At 39.8% G+C, this 13,255-nt stretch overlaps 1 protein-coding gene across 7 annotated transcripts in view; it reads right to left on the bottom strand.

Moving 5' to 3' along the window:
• DOCK9 (dedicator of cytokinesis 9) overlaps positions 1 to 13,255 on the bottom strand; it is a 177,392-nt gene that overhangs the window by 7,385 nt on the left and 156,752 nt on the right. For 6 of the 7 annotated variants that reach the window (XM_069970704.1, XM_069970702.1, XM_069970701.1 and 3 more), the window contains exons 41-48: positions 12,764 to 12,946; positions 11,574 to 11,687; positions 10,642 to 10,857; positions 9,006 to 9,063; positions 7,546 to 7,652; positions 4,128 to 4,250; positions 3,531 to 3,644; positions 1,378 to 1,524 (exon numbers count right to left, since the gene is read on the bottom strand). In XM_069970704.1, coding sequence (XP_069826805.1) covers positions 1,378 to 1,524; positions 3,531 to 3,644; positions 4,128 to 4,250; positions 7,546 to 7,652; positions 9,006 to 9,063; positions 10,642 to 10,857; positions 11,574 to 11,687; positions 12,764 to 12,946 — 1,062 coding nt within the window. Of the gene's footprint in view, positions 1 to 1,377; positions 1,525 to 2,548; positions 2,585 to 2,974; positions 2,981 to 3,530; positions 3,645 to 4,127; positions 4,251 to 7,545; positions 7,653 to 9,005; positions 9,064 to 10,641; positions 10,858 to 11,573; positions 11,688 to 12,763; positions 12,947 to 13,255 lie in introns of all 7 variants that reach the window. The other variant, XM_069970705.1, reaches the window with a different exon arrangement.

Consider the following 13,255-nt stretch of genomic DNA (forward strand, 5'->3'; position numbering starts at 1 on the left):
CCAGCCAAGGCCCAGGAGGATGCATCAGGGCAGGCCACTCTCCTCCAGTAGATACAATGCAGCCAAAGAGGGGGTGGAGTGTGTGTCCGGCGAGGGGTCACATTTCCCTCATCCTTTTCTTCCTCCTTGCTCAGGAAGAGATTTCCACTGATGCTGGTAAAGGGGGTCTACTACACTGAGTGTTCCACCTGCACCCCCAGGGAGTGACACCTGAGGATCTCCTTGACCTGCCGCTTATCATGTAGGTGCACAGCATGCTGGGAGATGTAGTTTTCCAGCTGGCATCATATTAAATTTGGTTCCTGATTTACAAAAACTTAAAAAGAGAAATGGAGGCACCAAGTAGCAAAGGAGAGATCTCTAAAACCTCAGGGGGAGCTGGTGTGTAACACAAGGTTGCTTTGGAACAGATTGTTTGGAGCTTAGAGTGATTATGCGTGATAATCAACAAGGATCCCAAACTACTGTTGTAACGAACCTCTGAGATAGTGATGGGTGCTGAGACTCCTTTTATGATCTCTTAAACCAGGGGGCAGAAGAAGAAGAGTGGGCAAAGTATGAATTGCCAGAAGGTCGCATAGGCTTTCTATAATGTGCACATTGTTTCTTTTGGAAATCTGTGTATGCACAGCTTGCACCATCCTTAGCTGAGCGCTTGTTGTAGGTCTGGATGCAGAGTCCCTCCACCAATCAAAACCTATGCATGTCACTAAATTATGTCAGAGGTTTCCTAAAAGAATACGTCGTAGACCCAAGCAAAACTTCATTGCCCCTCCCCTGCTGACCGACCTCAACTAGATATCTGGGCTATACTTTTTAAATTTTGCACCATTTGAACATTTTGCTAATTTTTATTGCTAGTTTATACAGTAAATATAAATGGATATTTTTTTCCGGAGTGTCAGGCCTTCTAAGTGCCAGAACAAGCCAGGAGAAGTGCTCGGCTCACTGATCTCCTAATCTTGCTGCACAAGATGGATTCTATAGAAAGTCCATGGAGCCCTTATTCTGCAGCGAGAACAGTGAGCTTAGAGGAGAAGTGCTTAGCTGATCAGTGGGTCTCCCAACGCCCAGACGCTGACATGTCAATGGTTTTTAAATAAATAGTAATGCTTTAAGACAGTAGTAGTAGTAGTAGTAGTAGTAGTAAGGTGGATTACACAGGACACCCAAGCTATGTTTCTAATCCAATTTTTATAATAAGGTAATAGATGGTTGACATACTTTGATCATTACTGTAATGTCAATAAAATTAAATGGAATTAAATGGAAACCCAAAAGCTCATTTTTTACAAAAACATACGCATGTACAGAAAAAAAAAAAACTTATTTAATCGAAGAAAATGACAAACATTTTCTGTAGTCATCTGACCTTACCTTTCCAGAATCTTGGATCATTTTTACATTTTCAGCACCAAATTTGTCAGAGTACAATTTAAGCAGTCGCTGGGAGATTTCTGAAAGTGGTGTAAGCTTAGGCTCCTTGTAGATGTATTCCTTTCCATCTTCTTCTTCAAAGAATCCCTGAGATACACATTTGCGTTTATTAAGCAGTTTATTGAATAAAATGCTCAAACATGTACAATCCAAGGTGGAGAAACTAAGCACATATGTAAAAAAAAAAAAAAAAAAAAAAAAAAAAAAAAAAATCTCACACAAAGAAAAGTGAATGCATTTATCATGTGAATACAATCACATGGAGGAAAATAAATCAAGGGAATGGAAGTATTACAGAACTTAAACAGAAATGTGAAGCACAGTGGTGGTTGTACTTCAACCACCAATCCTGGAGTTAATCCCTTGTATCTTTATGTTCAAATACACAACATGTGTACGGCAGCCATTATTATTTTTATCATCAGGTTTTTTTAAATTTTAGTCTTAACAAAAAGCCTAAACAACAGTCAGTCATTTTAGTTCAAGCAGCAAGTTGATTTCAATGGTGTTGTTTCTCCCCTAGGCTTTATATTACAGCTCTGCTCAGGAAATAAGAGAATAATAAGTTTCCATTGCTTAATAGCCAGCATTATAAGCCACTTAACACCCAATGAGTGTGTGTGGGGGGGATCTGTATTTGCTATGGCTGTATATGAGCCAAAAGGAGTTTAAGTCAGGAAGATCCTGAAGATGTTTTAAATTTGGGGCTCCTGAAAATACATGTAGGTTCCATTATGGAAGCCATATTTTACTCTGGCCTGCAGGACGCTAGAATAACCTTATAGGATACTGGATGTAATGGTCACATCAAGGCTAATACATCTATAAATGGGCACCGCTCTGTCCACTGCATGGTTTACTAATATTGGTCTCTTTGTGGCCATGACATGTGTCAATCTCAATAAGAGGACATCCTAAAGTAACATAAAGGATTAACTGCACCAAGAAAGAAAAGAAAACGCTTCCTCTGATGGAAGGAGGCAAACAGAACAATGTGGTGAAAGAGAATGAAATGCTGAACTAATCATAAAAAAACCACATCAAGCCACAATCTTCAATATCGACTACTGTCGTTGTGTAGCCTAAGTGGTGGACACAACAGTGAATTTACCTCCACATCTGTTTCACTGTCTGTAAACTGGTATTGCTATAAAATTGTAAGAGAGGGATAAACAGAATAAAATGAAACTTGCATTGCTTTCTGTAAAGGAACTGCACAGACGTTTCCCGAAGACAAACAGTTTTACAAACAGTCCGGATGAAAAACTTCCACTGAATGAAGCCGTGAGCGGTCTACGGACTTTGTGTGGCTGGTTAACAACTGGCACTCAACTCTACAGCCATACATTTCTACAGGGCATGCATTAATAACAAATACAAGAAACATGGGACTTTTAGCTGTGCAGATGAGAAGTGAAATCGTTACAAACAGACTGTGGCACGAAATGCAAATGCTGCCAACCTCATTCTAGCAAACAACACAAAAGCATAGATTAGACCTCTGGAAAACTGGTCAACCAAGCCTGACATCACTTACCGCTGCCTTGAAAGAGAAACATGATATAAAAGAAACACAAAAAAAAAAAATGTTTACCAGAGCACTTCTACATACATTGTACTTTGTGTTCATAACTATTAATAAGAAGAAGAACGTCACTCAGTTTTGTTTTCTTGCATTTATCCAGTTATTAGCACCAGAAAATGAATATGTAGGAACAGAAGTTGCAGAGGTCCTGGCAACAGATCATAAAGGAACATAAGCTACAGCTTCTTGTTTCTTGCCCAGTTCCTTCCACAATCCAGAGCAACATGACAATACTCCCTCATAGTGTACAGCTGTGGCTGGCTCAGATCAATGCCATTTTTACAAGGGATGCAATCATTGATGGAAAATGAGTAAAGGGTATTGGGAGTTATCTTGCTCTTTATTGGGCAGACATAGAAACGCACCAACAACTACACAGTGTACAGTCAAGCACAGTGTTAATATTCCTGGACGTGTGTCAAATAGATGTAACATGGGGAAAGATTTGAGTGGAGATTTTCTCGAAGCAAATGACTGTCAAAAACTATGTAATATCAGGTCATCTTACCTGTCCAAAGAAAGCCACTCTAAAGTAGGTTCCCAGAAGCCTCTTGCCTGTGTGCATCACCTCTGTAACCTTGCTATAGGCACGATGTAGTGTGTCATACAAATGAGCAAGCCTCTATAAAGTAAAAAACATAAATAAAAGTTCTGCAGTTAAAGGGGTATTCCCATCTCAACTAACAGTTATATTTGTAGGGCTCATCGTGTTATATATTTTTGTAATGGAGAGAGGAAGGCACTCCAGCAGTCGGTGGTGCTTGAGATAGAATAAACCAGCGATATGTAGAGAGAAGCTCGGCACTAACAAAATCGCTTTCTTCATTTATTTATTGCAAATGCATCAATATTACAGGCCAATATTATTGGCCAAAGCTGATGAAGGCCATGCTGGGCCAAAACACATAGTGCTGTAATTTTGCACTAAATAAAGAAAACCATATGATGAGTGCCGGGCTTCTGTCTACATATATTTTTGTAAATACATGAAAGTAGCAAACTTGCCTTCTTCTCCCAATATGCCACTCTTTCCCTCCCACATTTTGTTTCAAAATAGTGTTTCATTAAATATAATTCAGATGCAGACAAAAACTGTATGAAATACCTCGAAATCTCTGCGCTTTTCATAGATGGGAATGATGAGCTTGTAAATGTCTGCAATCAGTTCATAACGCTCGGCTTTCCACAGTCCATCAGCACATTGCTCAAGAAGTTCCATTAGAACATCCTAGAACAAGCACAAATATTACTCAATCATAATCATATCGTCTGAAAGTGACAGTGCTACTAAACTGTGTAATGGAAAAACTCCACTGATCAGCTACTGAAGGTCCCTGGCTATGCTGGGATGTACCAATGCATCAAGAACATCTGTGGACCAAAAATCACTGCGGTCCCTCTGCTCTGCTGATTGGTGAGGATCCCAAAGTTTTAACCTTACCGATCCAACACAGAGGGCCTATGATAACGATAGTAATCAATGAAAATGTTGTGGTTGCATATGGTAGAGTTACAAACTATTTCATGGCAAATGATCACAGAGGACTGACATCTTGCTTATCATCCTCCCATCAAAAACAACAACAACAAATCTTCTAATTTATTTTCAATAAGGTTCCCTCATCGTAAAACATGTTTTTGACGTAATAAATTTCCTTTAAGGGGTACTCACCAGTGGCATAGCTACTATAGAAGCAGGAAGGGCGGTTGCTATGGGGCCCGTGGAGGGAAGGGGCCCAGGGAAGATTAGAGCCTCCTGTGTCATTTTGTTAAACCCCTTATGTACTGCAGTGTGTAAGTGACCCAGTGTTCTCTTACATGCTGCAACACAAAATAGGGTTAACAATCAGCTCTCTGCCTCACTACTCTGATAACCTCTGACCTCTGTTCTCTGAGCTCCTGCAGAGGTCAGGGGTTATCAGTGCAGGAGTAGTGAAGGAGACAGCTAATTGTCTTCTGTATTAACCCTTTGTTTGTGTTGCAGCATGTAAGAGAACACTGGGTCACTTACACACTGCAGTACATAATAGGTTAAGCAAAAGGTGGTCTGCTCCTGCACCTATGTATATAACCATGAGGCTCCTACTAGCTATTATAGTTAAATCCAGTGGATGGACAGAAGAAGCAGACATTGGCTTTCTCCTCTGCCAGTCACTGTTGTGGCTGCACACAGGATTCTGCCTCTGGCCACAAGAGATTTTTTTTTTGCCACATTACCAAATTATTTAATATATTATATATATAAATATATATAACAAAAAACTGTATTGGGCTGTGGGGCCCTACACACTAACACACACACACATATATATATATATATATATATATATATATATATATATATATATATATATATATATATATATATATATATATATATATAATATATATATATATATATGTGTGTGTGTTAGTGTGTAGGGCCCCACAGCCCAATACAGTTTTTTGCTATGGGGTCCCATGAATCCTAGCTACGCCCCTGGTACTCACTGCCCTCATATCACAGCACACATTGACCTCCTTTTCTCAGGTGAACTTACAGAACTTATAGCCTTGGCTCAACATGTCATTTGCCTGCCCACCACTCTTACCAAGAGAGCAGGGATCAAGCAGGGGGCTTGCTTAGCAATGGAGCAGTCACAGTGCCATAAGCCTTGCAGTCATGGGTTTGATGATGCAGCAACACAAATGGGATGGAGAGGCAGCCCTTAGTCACAGCGGGATGTGTCAGTGCATCATCATGTAGAAGGAAAATGTGATTCTGCCACCACATGACCAGGTTCTGGTTGGGCAATTCAGTGCACATTTGTAAAGAAAATAATAATGGTGAATGAGTTGTTTCCTTGTAAGATAAATGGTTACTAGTTTAAGGTCTCCAGGTAAGCCCCTTTAATATCTGGATGACCTATGAATTGTGTTAATCATTTACTAATTTATGCTCCTTGTGATTAAAGGTTACGTGCAAACATTGCAAAAATGATTCTCTACTGTACAAGGAGCTGATAAAAATGCCCATACAATGCAAAAATATTTATCACCCTGAAGCTGATTAGAGGAAACATTGTGTTCTAGAAGAAAACAGTGTGTTTCTATACACCTCCAATATCATAAATCATATACTCTTACATGTTTTATTAAGCCTACGCCTCATGATATTTAATAGAAGTAATTGGATGAAACATGAGTGACACAACTGGCAGCGGCAGCATTTTAATCAAGGGAAATCTACTAAGATATTTATTTTTAAGTGTATCATATTGCTACCTAAAATATAAATGTAATTTCTTAAAGGGTTTTCGGTGAAAAATGGGACTGCTCTAGTTAGTTACTGATGAGCAGGATGCTAACACCAGCATCACCGCCAATCAGCTGTTCGACTCAAGGTCAATAGAGTTTGTCTTCATTCATTGTATAGAGCAATGGCGACCTATAACTGAAGCTCAGGTCCTGTTCACATAAACAGTGTTCTTACAATATTATACCTTTAATGCCAGTGTCCTCATGTATGGGATATCGATATCTATATCTATCTGCAGAGTGCCATTAGTGCCTAAAGAGACTCTGTCAGCAGGTTTATGGTGTCTTATCTAAGGGTAAACTAGTGACAGAGATGCTAAACAGAATGATGTATCACTTACACTGTCCTCTGCAGCCGATTTAGATATATCCTCCTGAATAACAAGCACTCCAAGCACTAGTCCACTCCATTATGTGCATGTGCTCAGTAGTTCTCGATATTTATAAGCATCAGATGGACCACCAGTGTTTCTCGTTTGCACCACAGCATGTGTCACCAAAGCATTATATACAGTGTTTAGCAGCACAGCTTTTGATTGGTCTGGGTCTGAGTGTTCAGACCAGTACTGATCGGGAGAATGAGCGGCAAAAGGACCACGCTGCAGCGTACCCTCTCCCCGTTCTGTATCAGCATGATCAGTCAGGCACCATAGAGCTCCATTATAATGCCAATCATGTGACAATGAGCAGGGAAAGGACTGCGCCTAGTGCTATTTCCCGATCGGTAGGGGTCTGAACACTCAGACACGGACCGATCAAAACTTTTGACATCTCAATGACATTCCAATAAAAAGAAGAGCCCAACAGCACCTTTGAGGAAAAGGCTTCCAAATGGTTATTCAGTGATGAGGTAGGATGCACGCTGGAAGGCCCACTATCTTAAAGTGGGCACTGAAGACTTGAAGAAAGAGGACTCCTACATTCACTATGACATGTCAAGAGTTTTGTGAAACGACAGTGACACTTTAAAAAAAAACTGTTAGCACTGGTTTCCACTGCATGGAAATTCAGTGTTGGCACTGCTTGCGCAGATGTGAAACCATTGGTGCGTAGTAAACTATATTTGTTTTATATTGCCAAGTTGCTAATGAAAGTCTTTATTTTTACTCCAAGAATCTACTTTGCACCTGTAAACACATTTGATAACAAGCAGCAGTTGCATTTACTAAGATATACAGTATTTGCAGAACTTATATGTATCTTCTGCATTAAATATATAAGCATACCTCATTGAAATGAACATCCTGCATTCCAACATCTTCCATCATAGAAGCTTCCTCATCAATATTTGGGGTGATCACTCTAAAAGTTGAGCAGCCCTGCCTGAACATTCCTGGGAACACATAGGAGTAACACAGTATCTTAGATTAACTGATTGAAATAAAGCGTGCAGCCATTCAGACTCCTTACACAAGTCGCTACTACACCAAGGACCAAAATAGAACACTTAGGGCAGACATCAATTCTACCTGAATAAATGTCTATTCCCCTAATAAATTATCTCACTTTTACACTGTGCAGCCACCAAGCGTGACCTAATAATCGAAGCTGAAGAAGTGGTGTCTTGTCCATTATGGGATGCTAGAGGAAGAATAATCCTTGTCTTGTTAGAGACTGACTGCTCTTAAAAACAGCAAGTTGGCAGAATATAATGTAACAGAATATAACAGAATTGATTAAGCTAAAAGGAAAAGCAGGTGCTGCTAAAATAACATGACAAGCCTCATTAGAAACTATAATATTAGAGGGGACCCATCAGCAGTTTTTAATGCCTCAACCAAAGGCAATGTACAATAGGGCTTCTAAACCTGAATTCATAGATGCCATTGTTACTGCAATCCAGCAAAGATACAAATATTAGAAATAATATGCAAATTAGGAGATAAAGCCCACAGGGTGTTCCATAGGCCTGCAAAAGCCCTGCAAAAGCCCTGCCTCTAAAATCTCAACTAAGGCCCGTCAATACACCTACAGACTTTAGAGTGACTTTTACCCCAGCTCACATGCTTGTAAAGTCACATGCGTTCCAATTTGCTTCTCTCATTGCTGCTCAGAGTTCTCTCAGCTGCCGCTAGTGATGGTCTGAGTTGGGCAAATTGCACAAGTGCAGATCACAGTTTGGGGCCGCCAGAAGAAGAGATCACAGCACATGTGCTGCCAGTAATATCACAAGCTGGGCTAAGAGTACAGGCTTCTGCCTGTTACTCTTAAAGGGGTTATCCAGCACTACAAAAACATGGCCACTTTCCCCCTACTGTTGTCTCCAGTTTGGGTTGGGTTTTGAAACTCAGTTCCATTGAAGTAAATGGAGCTTAGTTGCAAACTACACCTGAACCGGAGACAACAGTAGGGGGAAAAGTGGCCATGTTTTTGTAGCGCTGGATAACCCCTTTAAGTCTAAGTGCGTATACTGGTAGGCCTTAGTCTTGCAGTCACTGTGGCATCTATGCATTCAGGGTAAGAAACCCTTTTATATACTACCTTTAGTTTAGGCTGAAAAGCTGCTAAAGGTCTGCTATAAATAGGACTGAACAGCACACAAAGTACAAAGGGTTAATTCAGCCAGCAGCCTTCTGTAATTTATTACTAATCCTTAATACTCTTATTGCTCTTGACTGAAAGAAGCTTATATGATAAAAGTGCAGCGATAAGAGTGAATAGCACATATTACTGATAGTGCACTCACCTTTCCTCATAAGGTATTCAGCTACCAGGGCAGCCACGTGTACATAGCACATTGCTGCCTGTAAGAGAAACGAGACACAATTAGACACCTAGGGCTTATCACACACACAACATCTATCCAATGGTACACATTTGCTATAAAACCTTGCATATAGGAGTGATCCTACTACTATGAAATACCACTACCCAAAGACTCCTGTATATTTATGAACCCTTTATTCATAGACAAGACAAACACAATAAGGACAGACGTATGGGGCCCCAGCTCCTAATCACTAACAGGCGTCACTCACATAACCTCTAATAATGCTATCAGCTAAAACATTTATTAAAAGAGCTCAATGGGGGAGATTTATCAAACATGGTGTAAAGTGAAACTGGCTCAGTTGCCCCTAGGAAACAAACAGATTCCCCTTTTCATTCCTCATAGACTCTGTGGGAAATGGAAGGTGGAATCTGATTGGTTGCTAAGGGTTTCACTTTACACCATGTTTAATAAATCTCCACCAATAAATCAATAGGGTTGTTTTACATGGCTGGCCTAGACCTCTTAGTTTCAGTGAGGGGAGATCTTAGTGCATCCAAGACATTTTGAACAATTGTTTGCCTCCAACTGTGTGGAAATAGTTTGGGTTTGGCCCTTTGCTGTTCCAGCCTGCCTGTGCCCTAGAACATGAAGGGCCATAACCAGGCACTGTTTAGGTGAGGATGGTAAGGCAGAGCTTAAGTGGGCTACACAGAGCCCTGATCTATATCTATAGTGGGGAAATACACAAAGCTGCATAAAGTAAGTAAGCCAGTCTAGACCAGTGTCTGTGGATAAGGTTCTGAGGAATTATGTAGAAAGAGTAGATGCTATATGGAGAAGAGATTATTAAGGAATGTGAAAGGCCTGTGTGCCTAGAAAGAGGTGTTTCTAGGGCATGCTTAAAACTGTGGATATTGGAAGGTTATCCTGTCTGGGGTTGCTTATATTTGCTTATTACAGCTGCAATATTAACAAAAGACTTAGAGATGTGACTAAAGGGTTAAAATTTTAGAGGAAGTTAAAGATTAAAAAATGTAGCTACTTTCTTGCACAAACAGTGTAAGCCCTGTCCCCCGGTTTTGCATGGTATTACAATTCAGTTCCATTCACTTCAATGGAACTGACGAAAACCACACTCAAACTGAGGACAAGAGGTGTGCTGTTTCTGAAAGAAAGTTGCCATGTATTTCTAAGGCTGGACAACACCTAGTATCAGGCCCCACTTACATCAAGTTTTTGATCTCTGACATAAATCCGTATGCTGTCAAAAATTATTCCAATGTATACTATGGCACAAATAACCCTCCCAAAAATATTGCTTACTTTTCATGTCTTACATTTTTGTCTCAAGTTAATTTAGCTGGTGCATAGCTCCCGTGTGCCTCATATCTATGTCATTCTCCAGATCCTCTCTGGTTCCAGCAGTCATATGCCCACCAAACAAGTTACTGATATGCCATAAATGTTATGTGAGGGATGCTCATTTAAATAGGTGATTTAATAATCACAACCATTTCCCTATGCAGTGGTGAACATATACAATGGAAACTCTGAGAAAAGAAAATGCTACAGTGATATAAAGGGGAGAAATGTGCAGAAAGCCCCCTACCTCTGACAGGTCTCCATGTTTGACATGAATCCTGGCCATGCTGTCAAGCCAAGTTTTCCTCAGCTCTGGGGTGCTGGCATATGACTTAGCCAGGCTGTACTGCAGGTCAACAAGCATTTCAGGATCATTCTCATGTTCCTTCATTTGAGCTGTAGCCATAAGTACTGTGCGGATTCTTTTAGTCAAATCTTTTACATCAGATGAGAATGTTGTATGCTGAAAGACAGATAATAACTGTAAGAATACATACTACAAACAAATAAATATCACAAATATCCAAATTAAGTTAGGAGAGGCCAAAAGATAATGTTTCCTCTCTCCCTTGTGGCAAGATCCAACCTTCTTTCTGTTCTAAGGAGAGGTAGATTGCACTATATTTCAGGAGTGGGATCCAGAAAACACAAGAATAAGGCGTTCATGTAAACTTGACTGAATATGTGAAATAGAATAAGCAACATACTGGCTTACTCGAGCAGCAGCCAATGTTTGGTAGTTATGATTCTTTTCCTTGCTGATATATTGGTGATTTTCTATTCGGTTGTGACATTTTTCAAAAGTGAAAAGACACAAAAAAGCAGCCATGCTGGTTGACATTTCTGAATTAACTTTCGAAAAAGGACAACCATCCTTGAATTTGATGTGAATGGAGCCGAATTGTAATACCACTCACAACCTGTTGAGAGGGACTGCTGCTGGTGCTGCTGATGTAATTACGTAGCTGTGTTTATTTGTTTTTAAGCCTGGATAACCCATTTTAAAGATAATAATTGCAGGAGTAAACCAGAGGCAATGATGAAACAAAGCAGTGAGCTCCCCCTATTGGTGGGAATCTTAATTGCATTGTATTTTTGCACAGTGGTATACCTCCCTTTCTACTAGTTTACTCCTATAGACCTATGAAGATTGACTCTATTCTTTCACAATTTACTAACCTTAATAAGCCGGTCACTGTTTGCACAGTTGTTGATTATTGAGAGGGACTGCTGGAATCTCGTGCCTCCTATTCCAACCACATCAGCTATTAACTGGCTTACTGATATTATCACCTGTAATATGCAAACAAGAAACACAGGAATAGTATTAAAAAGCTTATAGGGAATGTATCACATAAGTTTTCTTTTACATATTGGAGTCATATACTAAAACATGTTCCTTTATTCTAATCGGTTTCTATTTTCTGACTGTCATTTTATTTTGCATCTTGTATATTGTTATGAGGGCTGCCATCTTGCCTAAGCTGTTTTTAATGGCATTAAGTGACATGCTTAACAGCAAGAGTCAGAGACATAGACAATAGACAGAGTCTGTCCTCTTTAGATGAATGTGAAACATCATTGAGCGTACTCTGTGACCTTTGAAGAGGTCATTCCACAGGGAGCTGCTATTGTCTTATACTGATGCTCTCTATCTACTGGTGTCACATGTTGCTGCGATGCTGTACAGATCACTTTACAGCAGCCTCCCTTTATCACCACAGAGAGAACAGGAAGGCTCAGCTTATTTTTAGCCCAAGTGGTGAGAACGATAACTGCAAGATTTCAGGATCATTGTATAATATAGATGGGGGAAACAAAAACAGGAAAAAAAATAAATAAATAAAATATATATTTTTCACATAAAAACTTTATGTATAGGGGCAGAGACTCCTGTCAAAAGATGTCCTAACTCCTATACAGTATAAATAGCGAGGCTGGGAGCCCCCCAGGCCAGTACGTATAGTAAGTGGAGGCTGTGATACATACTTCATCACTGCTTAACTCCAGGTTGCTCTGTGTAATGGTAGAAGAACAAAGCAAATCCAAACTGAACCACAAAGTTCAGATTCTATAGAATATGAATGATTTGTGAAATTTGGACGTTATTTTTTTCATGCTAAATGGATTTTAATTAGCAACACAGAGAAATAAAATACTGATACGCTTGGAGAAGGTTCTAAACAGACAGGCCAGATTCAGGATCATGTAAAGTAATGCTCATCACCGAAAAGAAAAATCATGACCATCAGTACCAATGTAGGGCATCAGACATGTCGCAGAGGGATTATTAGTGAGAATTTATTTTTCATATTCGTTTCATATAGTCGTTTCAATTGATGGGCGATTATACGTCAGACCCTAGTCACCTGTAGATGTGTTCTGACAAAAGACTTCTTTCCAGTGTAGTCAAAGTTATTCCTCATTAGGAAATACAGGAGCTGAGAGGAGTCGGTCCGGATGGAGCTGAGCTTGGAATTACAGCATTTCAGGATTTCATAACACAAGGCGGCACACATGTCGGCTCTTCCTTCATAAAATGTGGATGGAAACTGTGAGGGAGAATAAGAAGCAAACATTTACTTATAATGGAGCACTTATCCGAAATCTTAGAATACAATATGTAAAACAGAGTAAACCGAACAATGCTGTATATGATCCAGACATTGCTGCTTCAGTGGTAAAATACTGGAAATCAAAAGGACTATGTCATTTTTCTGGAATGTGATCATGCAGAAAATATGATAACCAAGCTGTTGTCCGGCCCTGAACTGCAATATACAGTGGAGTTATTACTTTAATATTCATCCTCCACCAGTATATTCCACAGCACTTTACAGTACATAAAGTGTATGTGGAGA

The sequence above is a fragment of the Dendropsophus ebraccatus genome, chromosome 5 (assembly GCF_027789765.1).
Source record: "Dendropsophus ebraccatus isolate aDenEbr1 chromosome 5, aDenEbr1.pat, whole genome shotgun sequence".
In the NCBI taxonomy this organism is placed as follows: Eukaryota; Metazoa; Chordata; class Amphibia; order Anura; family Hylidae; genus Dendropsophus; species Dendropsophus ebraccatus.